General features: G+C 37.6%; 2 protein-coding genes across 6 annotated transcripts in view; one reads left to right on the top strand and one right to left on the bottom strand.

Moving 5' to 3' along the window:
* PLEKHH2 (pleckstrin homology, MyTH4 and FERM domain containing H2) overlaps positions 1–25012 on the bottom strand; it is a 108396-nt gene that overhangs the window by 72081 nt on the left and 11303 nt on the right. For all 5 annotated transcript variants that reach the window (XR_004624856.1, XM_034659063.1, XM_034659065.1 and 2 more), the window contains exons 3-6: positions 10706–10768; positions 2288–2437; positions 994–1077; positions 285–366 (exon numbers count right to left, since the gene is read on the bottom strand). Coding sequence is in view for 4 of the 5 variants with exons in the window: in XM_034659063.1 (XP_034514954.1) it covers positions 285–366; positions 994–1077; positions 2288–2437; positions 10706–10768 (379 nt within the window). In the remaining variant the exon portion in view is untranslated. The remainder of the gene's footprint in view (positions 1–284; positions 367–993; positions 1078–2287; positions 2438–10705; positions 10769–25012) is intronic.
* C1GALT1C1L (C1GALT1 specific chaperone 1 like) lies at positions 11841–12633 on the top strand. Its single transcript, XM_011235667.1, is given in 6 exon segments — positions 11841–11878; positions 11880–12016; positions 12019–12141; positions 12144–12297; positions 12299–12532; positions 12534–12633. Coding segments are annotated over 6 exon segments (786 nt in total).

Genomic DNA, 25012 nt, shown 5'->3' with positions numbered 1-25012 from the left:
CACTATTGATCACCACAATACAAGTGAAGATAGAAAATAACTGATTTTTTAAAGCAAATACACCTGAAATTAAACTTTCAAATTAGTATTACCCTCTTTGGGTTATTTGCAATTGTCTAGCTGTGCTGTCTAACATGTGACTATTTAAGTTAAAATCCATTCAAATTAAATAAAACGTAAAATTCAGTTTCTTTGTCGTGCTAGGCATATTTCAAGTGTTCAGTAGTAAAATTCTATATAGCTTAATAAACCCAACTAGGCTATTTTAGTCAAAACACTCATACCTTGTAGTTTTGACTGTATGTTTCTTATCTCTTCAGTTTGGTTTTGGTTGATCAAACGAAGATTCTGATTTTCTAATTCCAGCTGAAAGGACATAATCATATCATTTTACACAGGAATAACATTTCTAAAATGTACTAATAAATTATAATATTTCTAAATGTTAATACCTAATTACATATAAGTAAAATACAAAAGAAATGATGAGCAAATATCAGATGAATTTATTAGCATAATTATCAACCTAGTTAATTATGGCTTTGATATTTATTTTTTCCAGACCTAAGAGTTTCAAATATTTTCACCCCAAGGAATTTTCATGCCTTTCCCACTGCAAAATTATTTTAAACCAAATTATTTCAGCATTTAATCTGCCACATAAACTACTGTGTACTTCTCAAGATACTAAACACATTAATTTTATGATATACACATATGTTCTATAATTACTTAAAATTAACCAATTAGAACTATAATCAACTACCTAGAATGAGGTTACTTATACTGTTTACTAGGAGTCTATCAATATTTTTAATTTTAGAAATACATTGGACATAAAAATGAAAGCTACCTATTTCCCGTTTACCAAAAGACAGCAGCACCACCAACTGATGAGAATTTTGTTTCATTCAAAATGATCAGATAGTCTGATGATTTATCTAATCAAAGGAAGTAAAAGGTAAAGAAAAGGCAAAATATAGCAATAAATACCTCATTTAACTTAAGTGTTACCCATTCTTTGATCTTAGCCGCTTTCTCTTCTATTATTTTAGCTTCTTGTATCCTTATTTGCTTCTGAAATAATATAAGCAGTGTGTTTAGTTCAAACATAGGCTCACTGGCTTAGAAATGTCACATCATAAATATAAAGGACAAATCCACTTAAAACCTGTTTCCAAGTTAATACATCTACCTTCAAATCATCAAATAGAGTAAAAAATGAAAACCACTGTCCAGCAGACATAATAATAAACCACAAAGGCATATGCAAATACTACTAGTTTTAACTGTTAATTCTCTTTCTCTGAAAGATCATATACTGAAATCCAAGCACTGAATTTATCAATAAAATAAACGGTTTCTGGAAATAGTCTAGGGTTTATAACAGTAGGAGAGGGGTCAACCAGGCTAGGTAGAGGAGAATCAGAATCTCTTCTGGAGCATGGTTTGTTTTCCCCTCAAATACGAGTTTTTATTTTTCATATATTTTATTTTATTTTTACACGCAAGTTTTTAAAGATCCAGAAAAAATGAAATAAAAAACTCTAGCTCACATTTACCAATCTTAAAATCTGGTTATGCTCACAAAACTGTGAGAATGTGACTGTCATATAAATCACAGTGGGTGGGGGCTGGGGGACGGTGAAAAGTTGGAAACCACTGATCTAAAGAAATACTGATCCCCAGAGAAATGGGAAAAAAATGCTGAAGATAAAAAACAATTTAGTATATTTAATAATTTCATAGTGGTCATACTTAAATGATGCTAAATGATGATTTAAGCAAATGACCTTAATGCAATTTTTTCCTACTAAAATTTTAAACTAAAAACTATACTTGATCTTAGTAAAGTGGTTTAAAAACAGTGTACACATTTTTAAACAGAAGGATTCACATCAAACATACCTTTAAAACATAATGTTCCATAAATATTTCCAACACCGTAAAAATCTAAAGCAAAGATCTATTTCAAACATTTTGCAGACAGAAATGCCTGCTGATAACCAAGTGTTCTCAAGTTGAATACTACATTCAAACTCTGAAAAGTCTGAATGTTAAGGAGCACAGTCGCATCTAAAAAGTGTTAGAAATGGCCTTGGAATCACCCAGACTTAAAGAGAATGCCATTTTATTTCTACCTTTCACCAATAAATGTGATTGCATTGACCAAATAAGTGAGATTCCTGACCCAAATTTAGAAGTGTAGGCTCTCTCTCTTTAACCTTTGTGATTATGCATAAATAAATGCATGTATTTAGACTATGATGATAAAATGCTTCCTAACCTGTTCTTCAAGCTGCAGTTCCAAGTTTTGAATGATGTCATCTTTTTCTTGTATTAGGGTCTCTAGATCTTGACACTTTTTATACAGCCTTGTCTCTGATTCACTGGTTTGAATATTAGCTGCTTTTAATTTCTCTTCCATAACTTGTACCTAAATTCAGGGGTTAGAAAATTAATATTATGCACGTACTTAATTTATTATAGTACTGAATTTAGCATTTTACTTTAACATTAAATAGATTCCTAAAAGGTATCATCATAAAAATAAAATACTGAACAGCATGTTTTAGCAATTAAACAATCATAAAGTCTGAAGACTAATGTATTAACAATTATAAAGTCTGGAGACTATTTTGCCAAGTGGTGTTTACCTTTGAGGCACATAGGAGAGCCTCAGAATTTTGCTATCATATAAAGTAATGAACATGTTTACTAGAGCATTGATAATATATGAAGCATTGCATGTGAGTATAGAATCAGAAAGTTTGCAGCTCTCATTTTTTCATATTTTAAATGAAGTAGGAATATAAAGTAAAGAAGATGAGTAGTGAGAAAAGATCAGATTGGATGACCTGGTATAATAGCACATTTTGGGAGAAAAAAAATGAACTTAGGTGAAAAACAAACATATATACAATGGGAAGGAAAAGGAAAACAAAAGAACTTTAAAACCCCAAATGATGGAATCACAAAAAATAAAAAACCATGAGAATTAAGATATAGGTAGGAGAGTATGCTCAGCGAGGGTTTATTGATTCATTCATTTAACAAACATTCAGTGAATAGTTGCCAAGTGTCAGGCCCTGGGAAGATATCAGTGAATAAAATGGACCCAAAATCTCTGTCCACAAAGAAATTACATTCTAGTGGGTAAGAGAGATCACAAATACAAGAAAGACGTAAAAGTCATACAGTATGCTATACAAGGAGATAAAGGCAGTGGGAAAAAGTAGAGCAAGATAAAAGATAGTGGTGTGTGACCTGGGGTTGAGTGATGCTTTAATTTTAATATCTAAGATACACTGGCTCTGCGTGGATCTTTTGCAAAACACATCTGGACATATGAAGGAATGTGTGAGATGTTAATGATAGTAAGAAAGAAAATAAAGTACTGGGCATTGTACATTAAGATTTCTATTCCATATACTTGAAACAGGTAAGAATGTAATTTTTGTAATGTTTTAGATTATAGGGGGCAAAGAAGAAGAATATGCAAAAGCATTTGAGAAATTAATGATAATTAAGATGAAAAATCTTAAACTGTTAAAAACACCTCCAAAAAATCATGATGTATCCACTTAAAGTTCAAAAATACTTGACTAATGAAGGTCTCTGGAAGGAGGGTGTTAAGGTTAGTTTGGTTTTGCTTTTTTTTAAACATGAATACAAGGTGTCATCTGTGGGTTCACCGTAGAAATGTAAATTCAAATCAGATGCCAAAGTGTCCTACTTAAATACCACCCAGATGTCTGAAAACTATAAAAATAAAAAGTAGATTCTAAAAGTAGGAGAAAAATCCTGCATTTCGCTATCCAAATGAGAATTTTAAGTTATCTTAAAATTTATGTTTTTAACATAATATAGTGGGCTTTCTGCAGGAATGGCAGACCGAGAAGTCAAGGACAAAGGTCTACATCAGAAATGCTACCATGAAAAACAGCCAGAGGAGGACAGAGAGCTGAACGATAAATACCAAGGATCATTCTTAAGATGGCTCAGCCAGTTCCACACAGGACATTCTATAGCTGTGGAAGCAGAGAAACAAGGGCAGAGGCCAAGTTCAAAACGGTAGTTCTTCAGGGACAGAGTAATAGATGACAGACCAGTAAGGGAGCAGAATGTGCCACCCCAAAATATGCCACTTCGGCATATTGATTATTCTGAATTCAAGTTACCTAAGACGCAGCTGGTCTAAGAACATGCTGGCCCTCTTCTGTCCCCCTGAAAGCTGGAAATAAATCCCGCTCCTGTACCAGGAGGGAAGAAGGCATTTGTATCATCGGAGATAGGGAATTTAGGGCTGAGAAGGCTGTCTAAACAAACCTCGTTACTTCTTCGCTAATTTACTACCCCAAGCCCAAACCCCTTTGTCTTGTCAATTCTTCACAAATGTATTGTTTTCTTGTCTAAAGGGTATAAAAGTTGCCTGCTGTCGTCACTTCTTTTGAGTCTCGTGTTTTTATGGAGCTCCCAAATATATGAAATTAAACTTGTTTTTCTCCTGTTAACCTATCTTATGCCAATTTAATTATTAGACAAGCCAAAGAACTTAGGAGGGAAGAAATTTTTCTGCCCTTACAAACCTCAAGGAAAGTAACTACAGAAGAATATAAGTAAATATTACCAGATCTACATCTATTGTCTTCTTTTATTAAGTGGAGCAAGCCACCCTACAAACATTGGGCTGCCACATAAAATTGTCCTATTATTGCTTAGGAAAGGTCTACAGTTCTAGAAAACTATGATTTGGGAGTACTTTCTTTTCTTTCTTTTTTTTTTTTTTAAAGATTTTATATATTTATTTGAGAGAGAGAGCAAGACAGAGAGTATGAGGTGGGGGAGCAAAGGGAGAGAGAGAGAGGCAGACTCTATGCCAAGCAGAGAGCCCGACAGGGGGCTCAATCCTAGGACCCGGGGATCATGACCCGAGGCAAAGGCAGACATTTAACCTACTGAGCCAGCCAGGTGCCCCTGATTTGGGAGTACTCTTATCCCCTGAAAAATATGTTCCATTTAAAAGGTGTTCTCATTTTACGAATGGATGCGACAGTCAGAGCTCCTTGGATGCAACTTTGCCATGTCCGACTGTGTAATTTGATCATTACTTTCAGCTAAATAAAACCTTCCCAGGCAAGAAAAATACTGGCAACAATGGCAATATCTCTTAGGGAGAGAGATCACAAAGTAGTTACAGGCGATCTACTTGCCAACTGGTCCTCTTAGGACCAAGTTCCACAGGATCCACCAGCCTTCCTTAGTAATATGTATGAATAATATGTCTACAGAAAAGATAAGAGCCTACAGAAAAACCAAGCAGCCTTTAAAAATATCTCACTACAAGTACACAGAAAGCAGCCCAGTTCTTTCTCCAGTCACTTAACCTGAACCATATAAGAATTTCAACTACTCAGAGACTGACGAATAACAAACATCTACGAATTCAAATTGCTCATTAAAGAAACTCTTGCAATTACCTACATATGGATATCCTCTGGTGAAGGATGCTTTGCCCTTTTAGACTACCTTTCTCCTTTTCTTCTAGGAGAGCCTCTGGTTGCATCCATGCACCTCAGCCATTTCCCCAAAACCTTTATTGCTTCTGAGGCCCCTAAGCTATTCTGTAGTAAAGGATTAACTCAGCAGACTTGGGGCGCTCAAACCCTGCATATTCCAAAAAAAAGCTGGCATTTGCCTCGCTCCTGGAAAAAAATAACCTCTGAGCCCTTGTAATATTCTGCCTGATAAGACTCTATATACTTGAAATACTGGGCCACACCAGATAGTTAATGCCAATAATGTGATTTATGGCGAATGCCTCTTTTTTTTTTCATTCACCTAGGTTCCTGGGCCACGTTGTATCAGTTTGACCTGTGCAAGGTTGGAGACTGAGTAGCTAAGGTCAGTCACACATGCATTCCATGCCTACAAGACTGACATCACCACCCCTGTGACACCACCGCCCCCCTTGCCCCCGGACAAAAAAAATTCTGGACACCAAGGCTCAGGTGAACTTCCCTCATCGGCAATACTTTGTATGTTGTCACATATCGTTGATGGGAGAATTAAGTGCCTCCCTGTGTAACTCCAGTGCAAGAGGACAACTGGAAGCTCATACCTGGTTTCTCCTGGACTCTGCTCTGTGTGCATTTTTCCTTTGCTGATTTTAACTGTATCCTTTCACTGTAATAAACCATAACTGTGAGTATAACAGCTTTTCTGAGTTCTGTGAGTCCTTCTGGGGAATCATCAAACCTTGAGGGTGGTCTTGGGGACTCTGACACAACTCCCAATGCTGTTTTCCATTTTCTTGCTCACACTCACCCCATTTCTAACTTCATCCTTCCCTACCTCACCACAGGTAATTAAGACGTGACTGTATTTTCGAGGAGGGGGTTTGAAAGTTTCTATTTCTATATATGTTGCAATGGCATGACAAAAATACCTGATCATTCCAAAATAGAAGGAAGAAAGGAATTATAAGGGTATTTTGAATCTCAGACCACTTACCAGTTATTTAAAATTTACTGCAAATTAATTAATTATTCTATCACATCTTAAACACAATTATTTTGGAAACAGTGCTCCAGAATTTATGCAATAAGGCCAGAACCATTCTCACTGAAGGTGAAAAGGAATAGCACTGGATAAAGTACATTTCCATGTAATGAAGTAAATCATTACAAGGCCCTGGATAATAGTGTGACTGAGTAGTTGTCACTTATTAAGAACCACAAGTGACTTAGAATCTAAGAACCAACTTCACAGAGAAGCAGATTAGTCCACATATTAGAATGGCCAGAGAGAACTTTAAAATCCAAATCCTACCAAGTCTGCATCAAACACAGGCAAGGGATTGAGACCAGAAGGACAGAATGAAAACACAGATTTCTATAGGGGAAATTATTGTACCTCTTTTTGGTTAGCATAAATTAAAGATTTTATTTATTTATTTGTCAGAGAGAGTGAGAGAGCATGTGCACAATCGGGGGAGCGGCAGGCAGAGGGCGAAGCAGGCTCCCTGCTGAGCAAGGAGGCTGATGCGGGGCTCGATCCCAGGACGCTGGGATCATGACCTGAGCCAAAGGCAGACGCTTAACTGACTGAGTCACCCAGGTGTCCCTGGTTAGCATTAATTAGTGTAATAGATTGGAATATACACCTAATCAGATACTTGAGAATAAATCCTGTGTATCAGTATCTACCACATGTGCAATTTGCTATTTTCCTATCTCACAGGAATACTCAATAAGTAATATGGGATTGATGTGCACATACTGCTTTCCAAACTTTGGACAAATGCAATAAAAATGTACTATAGCACTAAGTATAATGATTGCCAAGATTTCTCTGGAAAATGCATGATTTCTTTTCTACAGCCAACTTATTTAATGGTTGCACAGGTAAGATAAAGCCACTCATTAAAAACAAGGGGAAAAATGAAGAAAGCTAAAGTGCAGAGTTGAGTTAGTTTCAGCTGACTACTGATTTTAATGGTGAAATGCTCTTTTTTGGTTAATATAAATACAGTTTAAGTATTAGGATATGACTCAATGACAGGACAAGCTGAATTTAAGGAACATAAACGGCAGATAGGGCACAGTCCCATGGAAACTGTTAAAGATAGCAAAGGATGTGGTTACTTTATGTTAAGAACATTTACTTAGTCATGTGAAGGCCAAAAGAAGGTAATATAATCGGTACATGAGAATTCATTTGCTCTCTTTATATTTCCTGTAAACCTTTAGAATCATTATGTATGTAATACGGTGAATAATATGTAATGTATAATATATAATGTATAATATAATATACTGTATAATGTATAATATAATGTATAAAATATGACATATAACATATAATGTATCATATGTATCATACACAATAATATAATACATAACGTAATATAACGTATCATTATGTAAGGAAAGAATCCCTTCTGGGGCATAACAAAATAGGTACTGAATAAATTTAAAGTGTTGTGACAGAAACAAATACTGATTTGCTAAATTATATAGAAATTTGGGGAGATTTGCAATTCTCACTCACTCTTTACGGGAGGGGAGGTTTGATTTAAGGCCATTTAGCCAAACATGGTATCTTTCTGCTTTAAAATGTAGCACACAGAATTAAATAATTCTACACCTGATATCCTCAAAGGACAACCTCAAATCAGAAATTTTTCCTGTTAGCTTATCAAGATCAATGGCTGGGCCCTAATGGCTACAAACGGTCATGGCTTGCTTCCTTTAAATTGGGAATGGGGATTCTTTTTTTGCTCTTAAGACCTAGTGAATCACAGAAGAAAACCCTGAAAATCACAAATAAGAAAGACATACTAATTTAATTTTCGGAGCTAAACATATGCGTTACATATATAAATTAAGAATTTTAATTTAAGAAAAGGCAAAACAAAACCATCCTTAGTTTCTTTCTTTCTTTCCTATACTATGAGGCATTAAAGGAAAGAAAGAAAGGGAAGGGAAAGGTAGGGAGAACAGAGAGAGAGAGATAACCATGGCTACAGAGGTAAAGAGAGATGTCACCGGGAAAGGCCAGTCAGAAAAGGAAAGATAGGGGCGCCTGGGTGGCACAGCGGTTAAGTGTCTGCCTTTGGCTCAGGGCGTGATCCCGGCGTTATGGGATCGAGCCCCACATCAGGCTCCTCCGCTATGAGCCTGCTTCTTCCTCTCCCACTCCCTCTGCTTGTGTTCCCTCTCTCACTGGCTGTCTCTATCTCTGTCGAATTAAAAAAAAAATCAAATAAAGATGTACTATTTTTAATAAAAAAAAAAAGAAAAGGAAAGATAAAGAGAGAGATAAGAAAAAGAGGCAAACAAACTGCTGAATGTGTGCTGCCAGGTGTGGGACTAAACAGGGACATACATACAGAGCCCATAACAGACAAAGACAAAGACATTTAGTACAGAATGGCAAAGAGAGACAGAAACATGGGTTGTCTTTCATAGAATGTAAGTGACCTTTAATGAGTTTACTGTTAATTACTGGATTTTTTTTTAAGATTTTATTTATTTATTTGACAGAGAGAGAGACAGCCAGCAAGAGAGGGAACACAGGCAGGGAGAGTGGGAGAGGAAGAAGCAGGCTCCCAGTGGAGGAGCCTGATGTGGGGCTTGATCCCAGAACTCCAGGATCATGCCCTGAGCCGAAGGCAGATGCTTAACAACTGAGCCACCCAGGCGCCCCTAATTATTGGATTTTTATAGCTACAAATAGAAATGTAACTATTTGGTCTTACCAGCTAAAGAATATAAAAAAACCAAGCACAGCATAGATCTTCATATTACTACTCGAACTTCTAGCAATACCTAAATTTGAGGTTTTAATTACTGGTGTGATGATGGTACTATAGTTAAGATTTTTAAATCTTTATTTTCAGATTAGTTGCTGAAATACTCATGGGTGAAATGATATGATGTCTAGCGTTTGTTTCAAAATAACCTCGTGCGAGAGTGGAGAAGAATAAAGTGGATGGAGGTACTGATTAACCTTGAGTTGACTAATTGTTAAAGCTGGTGATGAGGGTTCATTATACCATTTTCTCTACTCTCGTACTGGTTGAAATTTGGCATAATAAAATTTTAGGAATTTCTTTTAAGTATAATTAAGAAAATCAAGGATTAGGTTAGATTGGGTTTGTTTGGAAATTTATCAGGCCACTAAATCAATCTACTGTATAAGATTAAATCTTTTAGGTGAAAACAAGATTTGGTAGTACTTGAGTTGAAGAGAAGAAACATGACAAATGTAGAGCAAGTATAAGAAATTTAATACACATTTCCTAGAAAAAATGATAATTTTGAAAATCCTGACTTGCCTGAATCTGACAAAGATCTTTTCATAAAATGTGAAAGCTATGGAGTGAGGATCAATTGACAAATTTTAAGGTTGGTGGGCTCTTCCAAAACACTCATTTTAATGTTGGCAAGGCCCAGACTGAGTCAAGTGATATATCAAAGCTTTGACTTTTCTCCCACATGCCTATTAATACTAAGAATAAGTTTTTATATATAGTTTTCCTGATAGAACTCTAAACATTTTTCTGTATTAGTATGTCTTTTGTAATAATGACTTTTAATGGTTGTTTAAAATTTCATGGAATGAATATAGTTCACTTATTCATTCTCTTATAATACGGCATTCATATTATTTTCAACTCTTTATTTCTATGAAAGACACTGCTATGAACATATTTACATTTAAAACATCATTATGGTTAGGATTGCCATAAAAATCATATTTGATTTTTTTCAGAAGATAAAACCTTCTAATGGAAGCATTTTCATCTTTTGGAAATCTGTTAAGGGGCAAAATAAAGTTAGATTCTCCATTTTCTCTATGGATCCAGCTCACAGAACAGTCAAAGTGATAGGATGTAGGGAAGGGCTGAAGACTATTTTGAGGATTGTTTTGGGCAAAACAAGGTCTATATTGGTAGAGAGAGGGAAAAAGAAGTTTTTTTAATTTTATTTATTTATTTATTTGAGAGTGAGAGAGAAAGAGATAGTATGAGTGGGGGCAGGGGCAGAGGGAGAGGGTGAAGCAGGCTCCTCTCCAAGTGTGGAATCCCTCTCTGGCTTGATCCCAGGACCCTGAGATCATGACCTGAGCCGGTCAGACCCTTAACCTACTGAGCCCAGGCACCTGAAAAAAATTTTTTTTAGCTAGAATTATACTCTACCTGTTGAAAAGCTTTTTCTGCTTGACGTTCAGCATCAATAACTTGTCTCTCAAGCTGTTGCATCTGTAAAGTGAGGAAAGACAGAGAAAATATAAAAGTTCATATTCACTTATGAAAATGACTTAAAAATCTTGCAATGCCATCAAATTCTTTAAGGATATTTAAAGTAGTTTAATGGATATGAATTACATACAATATATCCAATTTATCGCATTAAAGGCTCTTTCAGTGCATATTTAAAAACTGATCAAATAACATAACAAAAGTTTCATACTTTTAGTGCAATGTAATATGTACTACATGAATACTCATCCATAGGACTTTCTTCATTGAACCATAAATTCCTGGTCAACACATAAAGAACAGTAATTTAAATCTAAGAGAATAGTAAGACCTCAAATGTCATATTTGATTAATTGATCAAAAAGTCCCAATGATATCAGAAAGTGATGTATTTTCATAAGCTCCATAGGTGGTATATTTAAATCAAAACCCTGGGTAGTTTTAATTCGTATTACACACTGTAGTAGAGCACAGAAGAGACTGATTTAACACACACATGCACGTCCACGAATGCGTAGGGCACAAAACCAAAAAATCTCTTTTTTTTTAAGTTCTGTAGAGAATAAAAAGTTCGGAGATTTAAAGTAAAATACTAAAATGACGATTATAGGTAAAATAAAGCCTTAAAAAGGACCCCGTGTAAATTAACATAAGAGATGTGTATGAGGTATTGAATAGACAGCTGTGATGTAAACCTCAATTTTAAATTCTTTTTTCTGAGCGTTGAAATATGGTCAACCCCTGACCTGTCTGTCGCCCGATCTTTGCTCATTTTCCGTTTCATTGCTGGTTAGTGCTCCACAGCTTCTACCTCACCTTATACTCAAGAGCATCCGGGGTCCCACCCCAACGGCTGACACACCCGGCTCCAGGCCGACCCTGTTTTCGAATCCACAAAGAAGCGGCCTCCCGCAGCTAGAGCGGCCCAGCTGGGAGGGCGGCCATAGCCACGGACCGCGCGGGCTGCAGGGACCTGACTTCACGCAACGTTTGACCTGCGTGCCAACCTAACGCATGATGGAGGGTTTCCGCTATGGTTGTGTGTTGTTTTTGGTTTTTTGTTTTTACCAGTATGGTGCTTGGAAGCGTTTACTCTGTTTTGGTAACTATGTGGTCAGTTAACGTTCAAGAGAGGTAACAGCCTTGATCACCATCACCTTTGCCCGCCAAACAGAAAAGATTTCTTAAATATATCAGGAGTGAAACACATGGATCTTAATAACAGTAGCCGTGTTGACTGTATCAGCCTTAGAAAACCCAAGATGAGCATTACTAGGCTGTGCTGAAAGAGACTTGGACCAAACACTGTGACAAAGCAGAGCCCTACAGTACTAAAAATGATAGATTGTTTAATATTTTTTAAAAGGACATGTGGTGAGGACAACTTACAAACATGTCTTTCAAAAGCATGGTGACAACTACAACTGATACTTTCTTACTCATCCCACTACATTTGCTGTCATTGACAAGTCAATGTGCCTGTTATTTCCTAGGGTTTTATCACAACCTTTCTATTTGGGCCACACTATAACATGGCAAGCTCCCATATCTGACTGTGGAAGGAGAAAACTGTCAAGTATAGAGTCTGAAAGACAGCCTTCTCAGCAAGTCTGAGAAGTGTGCAGATCCAAGTGTGATTTGGGAGTTATCTGAAGACAGTCAGCTGGCAATCGGCTTCAAACAAGCTGGAGTTCTTGCAGATGCAGAGAATTCTAAAGGAAGAGTTGTATTTAGTACCAAGCCATTTGCACATCTTATTCAACAGAATGTGTAATAATCCTCAGCAAGTAATAGAAGGCTGCTGTTCAGGTAAGGCAATTACTTTTAATGGACCAACTCCCAGAAAGATGACAGTAATGATGTAGGTGTGCACTGGCTCTGGGCATTCGTTGTTTCAACAGTACACTGGTTTTCTTACCTCCAAATGGTTCAGAAAATGACAGAAGGCTGAGGGATAATAGAATTGTGCTGTGCAAAAGCACTTGAAATGTGGATCCACTTTAAGTGTGAATTGAGATATGTAAGTGTAAAATACACACCTAACTCAATAATACATATATTATTTGAAAACCTAATATGAAAAGTATGAACTATCTTAGTAATTTTATATTGACTCACATTGAAATATTTTCAGTATGTTGCATTACATATAAAATTATTGTTCATTGTATTAATTTGTTTAATAGAAAATTTTAAAGTACATATGTGTCTCATACTTCTATTGGATAACAAAGTGTAAAACATTCCATTGTCACCATATATGGCAATTTAACTGCCTGTCCACACAGCAGCATTTTTTAAGACCATTTATTGAAGGGATCTAGCTTCTAGAAGAGGTTTCAAATATTTGGGTGTATAAATAGATATTTCCTAAGTGTATTCTCTGGAACCCATATCATCTTTTATTACTGTGGAAATATTTCAAATGTTTAATAAGCCAGTACTGTTGTCTAAAAGCATTTTGTTGGGGCGCCTGGGTGGCTTAGTCGTTAAGCGTCTGCCTTTGGCTCAGAGCGTGATCCCAAGGCCCCGCATTGGGCTCCCTGCTCAGCCTGCTTCTTCCTCTCCCACTCCCCCTGCTTGTGTTCCCTCTCTTGCTGGCTGTCTCTCTCTCTCTCTGTCAAATAAATAAATAAATAAATAAATATTTTAAATAAATAAATAAATAAATAAAAGCATTTTATTGAGTTACCATATAGATTATGGCACTACATAGAAGCCATTGGGACAAGCACTGTCTCCTGTGTAGGATATTCTTTAAACCAAAAGACCAACTGGCAGACACATGCCAACTCTCTTCCACTTCTGGCAATATGCTGACAATCATCACCTCTGTAATGTGACTACTTTATGTTATAGGGAAAATTTTGTAGTTGTGGAGCCTTAACCTCAATTTTGAATATTGTTGAAGCTGCCAGGAAAATCCACAAACAAGTTGCTGATCTATAAAATTTTGCTGGTGGAAAAAAAAAAGACTACTGATACACCTATTACAATGGCCAAAATCCAGAATATTGACAACATCAAATGCTGGCATGGGGACATGGGGAAACAGGAACTTTCATTCATTGCTCATGGGAATACAAAATGGTACAACAACTTTGGAAGACAGTTTGGCAGTTTCTTACAAAACTAAACATACTCTTACTATATGATCTAGCAATCGTGCTCCTTGATATTTATCCAAAGGAGTTGAAAACTTATGTCAACACAAAACTTTGCATACAGATGTTCACATCAGCTTTATTCATAATTGCCAAAACTTTGGAAGCAATCAAGATGTCCTTCACTAGGTGAATGGATAAATAAACTATGGTACATCCAGACAATGACATATTATTTGGCACTAAAAGGAAATGAGCTATGAAGCCATGAAAAGACATGGAGGAAACTTAAATGCATATTATTAAATGAAAGAAGCCAATTTGAAAAGACTGCATATTGTATGATTCCAGCTGAGGTGGGGGATAAATAAACAGGGCACAGAAACTTTTCAGGGCAATGAAAATACTCTGTATGATACCATACTGATGGATACATGTCACTATACATTTGTACACCAAGAATGAAACTATGGACTTTGGGTTTTTATAATGTGTCAATGTAGGTTAATCAATTGTAACAAATGTACCACTCTGGTGGGGGATGTTGGTAATGAGGGAGGTTATGCATGTGTAGGGGCAGGGAGTATATGAGAGATTTCTGTACCACCCAACTTTTTTGTGAACTCTAAGCTACTCTAAAAAATAAAGTCTTAAAAAAAAAAAAAAGACTGAATAGTTCTTAAGAGGATTGCTATGGTCTGCATGTTTGTGCCCCCCTCCCCCCAATTCACAATTGGAATCTTAATGTGAGGGTGATTAAGTTCTGAGGGTTAGACTCTGATGAATGGGATTAGTGCTTTTATAATAGAGATCCCACAGAGCTCCCTAGCCTCTTCTGCCAAGTGAAAATACAAGAAGTCTAAGACCCAGAACCTGACCTTGCTGGTACCCTGATCTCAGAGTTCCAGCCTCCAGAATTGTGAGAAATAAATTTCTATTGTTCATAAGCTACACGGTCTGTCATATTTTGTTATAGCAGCACAAACGGACCAAGACAAATTGGCACTGAGAATGGAGTGCTGCTGTAACAAATACCTAAGAATGTGGACGTGACTTTGGAATTGAGTAATTGATAGAAGCTGGAAGAATTTTGGGTGCGTGGTAGAACAAACCTACATCACCATGAACAGACCATTTAAAGCAATTCTGGTGAAAACTCAGAAGGCGAACAGGAAAGAAAGCTATAGAGAAAGCATCTTCTTAGAGAATACCTAAGTGGTTGTGAACAGTGATAGTAGAAATCTGATGGATGGTAAAGGCCATTCTGATGAGGTCTCAGATGAAAATGAGGAACATGTTATCGGAAAAGAGAGGAAAGGTGACCCTTGTCATAAAGCAGCAAACAGCTCTGCTGAATTGGATTCTCCTCTTGGGGTTTTGTGGAAGGTAGAACTTGTGAGCGATGAAACTGGATATTTGGCTGAGGAAATTTCTAAGCCAAGTGTCGAAGGAGTGGCCTAATTCTTCTTGAATGCTTATAGTGAAATGCAAGAAGTGAAATGATTTAAAGATAGATTGTTAATCAAAGAGGAAGAAGAACCTAAAAATCTGGATACTTTTCAGCATATACATATTGGAAGAAATGGGAAAAGCTTGTTCAGGAGAGGACAGGGTGTGGCCAAACCACCTTTTGATTAAGGAGTCAGTTTGGGTTTGAACCACAGAGTTAGGTAGCGACCAAAGAAGGAAAAGTCCGTGTAAACTAAAGAGGAAGGAATGAGGCTGACTGTTGGACTTGGATTTTACAGGATGGGATCTTAGAGCTATGCCTGTGACATTGGGCTATTCTTCAAGACAAGGACGAAGGATCCCAGCTCATCAGAGCTGCCTCCTCAGTTTCACAAGGCTGGGGCGGGGCATTTCCTGAGTTTCAACAGGCCACACAACCTCTGCCCAAATCAAAGTGGTACCGCCCAACGCCATGAGGGGACAACCCCTTCCCAGGACAGCCATGGGAGCATGGCTATCTCCACCTAGATTTGGAAGGATGAAGCCACCCAGAGCTGTGGGTGTACAACCCAACCAAGCACTGGGCCACCTCCGCGGCAAGACCACCAAAGAGCCCCAACCAGGGCAATTCCCAAGGAAGCCATGGGGGTGGGGCCACCCCTGGGATCCCAGACTGGTGGAACCATCGGCATGCAACTTCAACCCATGAGAGCTGCTCTGCAAAGCCATGGGGCCACAAATGCCTGTGAGGGTCCAGAAGGTGAGACCTCTCCTCCCCCCGAGTTGGTCCAGAAGGTAGGACCTCCATCCCAGAGGGCTGAACATCTAGTTGAAGAAAATTATTCCCAAACCTTAAGATTCAATGTTAGTTGCCTTGCGGGGTTTTGAACTTGCTTGGAACCTATGGCCCCTTCTTTCTCTCTTATTTCTCCATTTTGGAATGAAAATGTCTATCCTATGTCTGTCCCACCATCATATTTTAGAAACACATAATTTTTTGGTTTCACAGATTCATAGCTGGCAGGGATTTCCTCAGAATGAATCATACCTTGAGAATCTCACCCATACCAGATTTAGATGAGACTCTGCACTTTACAGACTTTTAGGGCTGTTGGGATGGAATGAATGTATTTTGTAGGAGAAAAGGACATGAATTTTGGGGGGCCAAGGATGGAATGCTATGGTCTGAATGTGTCCCCCCCCAAATTCACATGTTGGAATCCTAACACCCACTGTGTGGTCTTTGGGAGGTGACGAGGTCATGGGGGGGGGCCCTCGTGAATAGGATTAGTGTCCTTCTCAAAGAGATCCCACAATGCTCCCTCGCCCCTTCCACCATGTGAGGATACAATGAGAAGTCTGCAACTCAGAAGAGAGCCCTCACCTGACTTAGCTGGCACCTGATCTCAGATTTCCAGCCTCCAGAACTATGAAAAACCTGTGTTGTTTAGAAGCTACATAATCTAGGGGCGCCTGGGTGGCTCAGTCGGTTAAGCTTCTGCCTTCGGCTCAGGTCATGATCGTAGAGTCCTGGGATCAAGCCCCATGTTAGGCTCCCTGCTCAGTGGACAGCCTGTTTCTCCCTCTGCCCCTCACCCAACTTGTACACTCTCTCTTTCTCTCTCTCTTTCGATCGCTCTCTCTCTCTCATGTGCATGCTCTCTTTCTCAAATAATAAAATCTTGAAAAAAAAAACCTCTTTAAAAAAAAGAAGTTACATAGTCAATAGCATTTAGTTATAGCAAAACAAACTAAGGCAAGGGCTATACAAATATCTGGTCAGATTTCTCTTTCTGAAGTTTGGTTTCTAGTGTTAACAGAGCAGAAGCCTTGTCTCTTTGCCTCACTGTTACATACCCTGATATAGGTCTTTATAAGCAGTAAGTCTTCAATATACTATGCATTATTGAATGAAATTACGTCTGTGAAGCACTATGCATATATGAAGGATAGTATTTTTTCCACTGCCAAATAACTTTCCTTCTGCTCCTATGGCATTCACTCTCTACCTTCTACTATTTTCCCAACTATATTGCACGTTGCTTGAAGACAGACTTCGTGTGTGAGGACCCTTTATATCTTCCATAACACCTTGCACATAGCAGCCATACAGTCAAATTCTAAAAGCTCGGTAGCAAGCAATAACCTTATTTAAAAAAAAGATTATTCCCACTGTAAAAAGCAACACACCTCACACACACACACACACACACACACACACACACACACACATACACACACACACACGCTATTTCAAAAGACTTGGGATACAAGGTTACATATATAAACGTTCTAAATGTGCTGGAAGTAAACATTATATGTATATGACTGAACACAAGTTAAAGGACCTATTCAAAAAGTCACTTTTGCTTTTTTAATTAAAAAAAAATTGTAGGGGCACCTAGGTGGCACAGTCAGTTAAGCGTCTGACTCTTGGTTTTGGCTTGGATTGTGACCTTGGGGTTGGGCGACTGAGCACCCTGTTGGGCTCTGAGCTTAGCGTGAAGTTTGGGATTCTCTCTCTCTCACCCTCTGCCCCTCCCCCTGCCCTCTCTCTCTCAAATAAACAAATAAATCTTTTTTTTTAAATAGTGCGTACCATCAGGAATCCCTGAGTTGTTTTTTTTTTAAGAATTTATTTATTTGAGAGAGAACGAGCACTCGACAGAGAGAGCAAGCACGAGTTGGGGGCAGAGGGAGAGGGAGAAGCAGTCTCCCCGCTGAGCAGGGAGTCCAGTGTGGGGCTTGATCCCCCATGACCTGAGCCAAAAGCAGATGCTTAACCAACTGAGCCACCCAGGTGCCCCTACAGTGTTATAATTTGAATGATAAAAATAAAAGCCACAAGTATTCAAAAACAGAATTGTCTAAATATATAGATATCATACAGTCATTAAAAATGTACATAGGTGGGGGGCGCCTGGGTGGCACAGCAGTTAAGCGTCTGCCTTCGGCTCAGGGTGTGATCCCGGCCATCCGGGATCGAGCCCCACATCAGGCTCCTCCGGCTAGGAGCCTGCTTCTTCCTCTCCCACTCCCTGCTTGTGTTCCCTCTCTCTCTGGCTGTCTCTATCTCTGTCGAATAAATAAATAAAATCTTAAAAAAATGTACATAGGTGGATGAAATAATATACTTGGGATTTGCTTCAATATAAACTAAGAAAGGAAAAGTGGATCAGGGTATAGATGAAACAGGATTGGTCCTGAGTTAATAATCATTAATGCTGGGTAATGTGTATATGGGGATCCATTATAAAATTCTGCTTAAGTTTTGTATGTTTGAAAATTTCTCTAATAAAAAAATTAAATATAAGTAACATACTGAAAGATACATGTAAATGATATGTAGTATAAGTAATACATGCAAATATATGCTAATTGGGTCATTGGAGACCTTTGTGAGATCAGCTGTAGTGGAGGGAAGCAAGGACATATGCTGGAATGCAAGAGTCTGAGTGAATTAAAGTAACTAGTTAGGCTAAGATAGCCACCAAACATGGCCACCATCCACTCCTTCTCTCCCTATATGCACATGCCACTTTTCCCAGTGACAGGTGAGAAAGAAAATAATGCTGACAATCAGTGGTTCCCCAACAGAAAGCCCAGCTAGATCACCTAAAGTTAAAGTTCATGGTCAACAAGCCCCATATATGTGCTAAAGCATCTAGGCAGCTTTTTAGTCCTTTAATCTTAAACATAAGTAGGCATCTCATGAATGACCAGACATTTGAGGAAAGCCTCTAACATGAAAGATAGAGAACACACAGAAAACAAAACAAAACACACTATTGCCTATGCAGGGAAAAGAAATAAAACAGAACAAGCAAAATCCTATCATTTAATATTCCCAGAGAGAAAAGATATTGGCTTCCTGAAACAAGGAATATTCAGAGGATGAGTAAGAACTCTTGAAAATTAGAAACATCATACAAGAGGGGTGCCTGGGTAGCATTAAGCATCTGCCTTCAGCTCGGATCGTGATCCCAGGGTCCTGGGATCAAGCCCCTATTGGGCTCCCTCTCAGCAGGGAGTCTGCTTCTTCCTCTGTCTCTGTCACCCCCACCCCGCTCGTGTGCTCTCTCTCTCTGTGTCAAATAAATAAAATCTTTTTTAAAATGGTAGAAAAAATAGTAATAGCATTGTGGTGGGGGGGTTTGGTGAGGGAAAGGATGGGAGACCCATCAAAGAGCAAAATCCTCATTCTCCATAAGAAAGTAAGTAGGAAGTCACTAAACTAAAAGCAAGTCAACAAAAAAGAAGCATGTTATTTAGAACATGAAAGTAAAATATTACTTGGCTAAAAGGGTAATAATTTTTATTAACAAATCTTATGGAACTAGTTGGTACTTTATGTGCATTTGTGGCTTGTATAAACATAAAAGCAAAAGAAAAGTTAAATTGTTAAGTAAATGGACTTGTACAGACTTTTGAGGGGAAACCTTTATATCATAATACGATGTTTCCATGAAAATCACTATCTAAACAAAATAATTTGAGTCTTCAGGATATATCAAAAAGAACCAAACGTTCTGGATTATGTATTTTGAAGTTAGGTGCGTTCGGGATCGGGATTGTTACATGTCCTTGATGAATTGTCCCATTTATAATTATCGACACTCTTTTTGCTAATAAAACTTTTGGCATTAAAGTTTACTCTTTCCTCCTGGACTGATAAAGATTCCCCAGAGACTTTCAATCTCCCCCACAGGATAAATGTTTGGCTACCAGTATTACAGGAACCATGTAAGGAAGGAAGGTTGGAAGTGGGGGGACAAGCTCACCATTAAATGTGCATATATTCATTTAATCCCCTTGTTGAAGCAGAAAGTATAGTTTAAGAATAAGGACTGGAGGGTCCTGGGTTTCTCCTGGGAGTTAATTTCCTCACAGAACCTTGTAAAGACCTAGAGCAGAAGTGAAGGGGGCAGGGTGAAAGTAGTGGGTATTAATGGAAAATATGTAGCCTTTAGAGTCAAAAGACTCCCTGAAATCTTCTCACTTATCCCCATGTGCCAAATGTCCAGCAGCTAAGCTTTTACTTCCTGTTGAAAATGGCAATGCTTCTCTTACAAAACTGAGTAAATTGTTTGGAGGGCACCAGTCCAAAAACTGTGGCATTTATGGGTTCGTGGTGTAATCGGCAGTTCCCACCCACTCATCCTAAAACAAAGATTGACAATTGACCAGCACTGACTATTCACACATGATTGCCGGTCAGCTTTTCAGATGTCCCATTTTTAAGTACGAATGGACCACCAAAAATCACCAGAAATTTGAGAAAAGTTTACAACCTGAAAAAAAAAAATAACAAACACAGAAGTGGGAAATAATCTCAGAGGAAAGAAAAATAATTCAGGGAACAGAAGAGAACTTAAAAAAAAAAATTCTAGTTAGTGTTTAGGAACCAGAAACTTTCCACCACATTATTTCACAGCCACACTGTAAGACAGAAATTGTTATGCTCATCATGAAGATTAGGAAGCTGATGTCCAGAATGAGTATGCCTTGTATAAGTTTATGCTCCCAGCCAGTGACATGGCTGGGATTTGAGTCTTCATGTTCCGATTCCCTAGTGGTCTTTTAGTTGAACCACAGCTGCTTTGGTATTTATAAACTCCACACAGTGTATAGTTACACAGAACCATATGAAAATATGTCCCCAATACATGAAACCACAAAATTCTTAGTTGGAAACCATTCGTCTTTATTTCTATCCCATGTATGCTATTCTTTTAGCCTAGGCATCTTTTCTGGGTAACTTAAAGTGATATTAACATTCGTAGCAGGAACACTTTTAAGTTGCATGTTCTCATGGAACATATCACAGAATAAAGTACAGGGACAGAGGTAAGATTAAGAGAGGCTAAATTTGGAATTTGAGATTCTAACATAATTCTACCACTAGAGAATAAATAAGCTAAGAAGCGCTCTCCCAGATTCTGCACGTAGTCTTTACCTGCATAACAATGGTTGAGGCACTAGTCATGAATATCGCATAAGAGAAATTCAATAAATGTATGTTGAGCAAACAAATGAACGGATGAAAGTTTCAACTCTTTCCAAAAAAAATTACTTAAAAGCAAGGATAAACTTTGAGAAAAGAAAATCACTACATTTTCAGAATCTGTACTACAGATCATGAATACTGAGCGCTTCACATTGGATAAAGTAAATATACGATAAGTGCATCCAACAAAGTTTAGAACACTTTCATATGAGTTTAAACATAAGGGTAGTAGGAAAGGCAATACTTTGATTTTGAGTGATTGTTTTTATAATCACCCAAGCTGGAAAATAACTTTGCAAAATACAAAAAAAAAGAAAAGAAAAGAAAAGAAAAGAAAGAAAAGAAAAAAGAAAGAAAGGCGCAATGTGGGAAATATTCAAGTAAGTTTTTACTTTCACGATGTAGATTATAATGTAAATCTTGGGTCAAGCCCACAACCAGTCCATACCAAGTCACTAAAAGAAAGTTGAAATAATCTGCTGCCCTATGTCAGGCTTTGGACAAAAATAGGTATTTTTACAAACAAGCTACTTATACAATAACAAAATGAAGTAGCAAATTCAAAACCTAGTGCTTTGATTTACTACCATAAAAGTGCCCCCTGCAGACACAGTGAACACAGCAGCAAGTGGCAGAAGGCAATACGCCACTGACCTTGGATCCTAACACCACCACATTTAATACTCAGGGTTCTAAGCACCATATACAAATAAATTTGGTGGGGTTTTTTGCACTGTAGTATATATTTCTTTTATTTTTATTTTAAGTGTTTATTTAAATTCCAGTTGTTAACATACAGTGTAATATGGGTTTCAGGTATAGAATTTAGTATTCATCACTTACGTACAACATCCAGTGCTCATCACAAGTGCCCTCCTTAATACCCAACACCCGTTTAGCCCATCCCCCGCCCATCTGCCCTCCCGCAACCCTCAATTTGTTCTCTATGGTTAACAGACTCTTATGGTTTGCTTCCCTCTCTCTCTCTTTTTTTCCCTTCCCCTATGTTCGTCTGTTTTGTTTCTTAAATTCCACATATGACTGAAATCATATGGTATTTCTCTTTCTCTGACTGATTTATTTCATTTACCATTATACCCTCTAGGTACATCCAGATCATTACAAATGGCAAGATTTCATTCTTTTTGATGGCTGAGTAATATTCCTGTGTGTGTGTATGTGTGTGTGTATGTGTGTGTGTGTGTGTGTGTGTACAGACTGGTTACTTTAAGACCTTCACACTCACTGATGTGGCCAGCAATTCCCCACCAAGTATCTCTTCCTGATTTTCCTCAAAAGAACCGATGAAAGACTCTATCACCATTTTTATTTATTTTGTTCTGATAAATAATATCTTCAGGCAGTCGCCCAAACACTGACACTTAAATTAGCCTGCAAAGTCTCATTGTCAGTGTATGTATAATTCCCATCAGGTACTGAGAAATATTAGGCGAGGCAACAGAGTAACTGGGGAGATGTGTAATTTAAATGGTATGGTCATGATGTTATATTGGACCGTTATATGAAGGCAAATACTATGCTGTCCAGGGACTCCTCATTCCTGTGAGAGAATCCTAGACCACCTCAGGGGAACCATACTCACAAAGGAAGGTCAAGTGGCAGGAAATCCCAGACAGCGATGCTGTATCAGGTAACGGCAGCATTAGTTTACGTGGGCCATGTTGATGCCCAAAGGGAAAGTCTTCATATCGTCATCCTTTTTTTTTTTTTTAACAAAAAACCTAACCCACAGGAAACAGCATTCATTTCAACTTAAAAAGAAACTTTCCCTTTTTCCCTCCGTGACTCAGAACACTAACTAGTAATACTGTAAAGTAGGAAAACTACTTAAATCTCAGCTTCCCTGAAGAGTTTATATTTGGCATACTAGAGATATTTCCAACACCATTCCTTAAATTCCTCTAAAGACCTCTCCCACTTATAGCAGTATTTGTCCAAGACTTCAATAAGGCCTTTTTCTTCACAAGCTTCAATATTTGAAGTTACTTGGAAATTGTGATGGAAAAAAAAAAAGGAGCAAAAATAGTTCTTTTAAAAAAAATCTCATTTATTCTCTTATTCCATCTCCAAAAAACATAAAGTATATATAATTGAAATCTATCTTTAATTATCAAAACACTCTGAGATCATCTCATACATTTTTCCTAAAAAAAAAAATTTTTTTTTTTTGAGAAAGATGTCTCCTATTAACTGGTGATTACATTTGTTAAGTCATCCTCTTGTACACTTAACCAGTGAGTCCCTTCAGAAAGATTCAGGGAAATAATGAGTTACCTCTATGTGCCAGGCACTCTTTTAGCTGCATCACAAAAAGTATGAAAGATCTAACGTTTAAAGGCCATTCTGTTATTCATTAGCTGCATGATATTGGGCATACTCCTCAAATCCTCTCAATCGTAACGTCAACATCTTGACATTCGGTATAACAATAGTAGGGTACCTACTATAACAATCGGTATAACAATAGTAGGGTACCTACCCCGAGTAGGGTTACCGTGGGGTTTAAACCAGCTGATGGTTGTTGTAGCAAAGGCTAAGAACCGTAGTTGGCACCTAGTGTTAGCTGCCTATAGCCAGTGCCAATAAAACAGAACTAAGAACCAGAACTGTTGCAGGAAAAAAAAGTTGGCCAGAATTCCTGGCAAAGAGCTGAAGAATCAAATTAGTATTCTCTCAAGAATCTTCAGCCTTGGGCCTGCCTCCATATGGGGGGAAGGTCTGGAGAACTATTCGGGAGAAGCCTTGGGGCAGACTGGTCCTAGCACAAAACCAAAGGTTATGGATGGGACCAGACTGGCCTCTGGAATGCAACGTTGAGAGACTCAAGTTGGCATTCAGAAGCAACGCAATAGGGTTTTCTTTAAAAATATGTAGTGCTATGTAAATTGTTATTACTACATACATACACACATCCTAACACACATAGATACCTGCCCTCAAGCAGAGACAGATTTAAATGTTGCATGGCTGAGGAGAAGACAGAATAGATGAGTGGCTGAGTATATGAGAGAAATCAAGGAATGTGGTAATAAAACTAGATTAGAGAAGCCATAGAGGGTGATGGCTAAGCATTCAGGCTCTAAAAGCAGAATGGTCAGTTTCAATTCTTGTCTCCATCACTAGCTCTTCAGCATAAACTAAGGCAAGTTAAGGAACTTTGATGTGCCTAAGTTTCCTCCTGGATAAAAAGGAATAATATTAGTACCTACCTCATGGGGTTGTTATAAGAATTAAAAAGTTAATATATATAAAGCACTTTATATACTATATAAATATCTATTTCTATACATATAATTTATAATATATAAGTAGATTTATACATATGTGTGAATATATATATATATTAGCTTTATTTATATATATAAAGCACTAACAATGTATATGTAAAGATGATTGCCCAGCACATAGTAAGCATCAGTTTCCCAATCTGTAAAATGGGAACAACAAAATGTCTTACTTCATAGCTTGTTATAAGAATTAAATAAATTATATCTATGAAGTGCTTAACACATAATAAATCAACAAATATTTGGTATTTTTATTAGAACATGGGTAGGTACCAAAAATAATTTTAATCCAGGGAAAAGTATTTCGTAATGGAATAGAACAGAAAATATTGTGAAAAACTTTATTCTCATTTTAGTGTTGAATATATTTACTGGG

The sequence above is a fragment of the Ailuropoda melanoleuca genome, chromosome 4 (assembly GCF_002007445.2).
Source record: "Ailuropoda melanoleuca isolate Jingjing chromosome 4, ASM200744v2, whole genome shotgun sequence".
Lineage (NCBI taxonomy): Eukaryota > Metazoa > Chordata > Mammalia > Carnivora > Ursidae > Ailuropoda > Ailuropoda melanoleuca.
The sequence above is the reverse complement of the archived record's forward strand: the minus strand, read 5'-3'. Positions and strand labels throughout refer to the sequence as shown.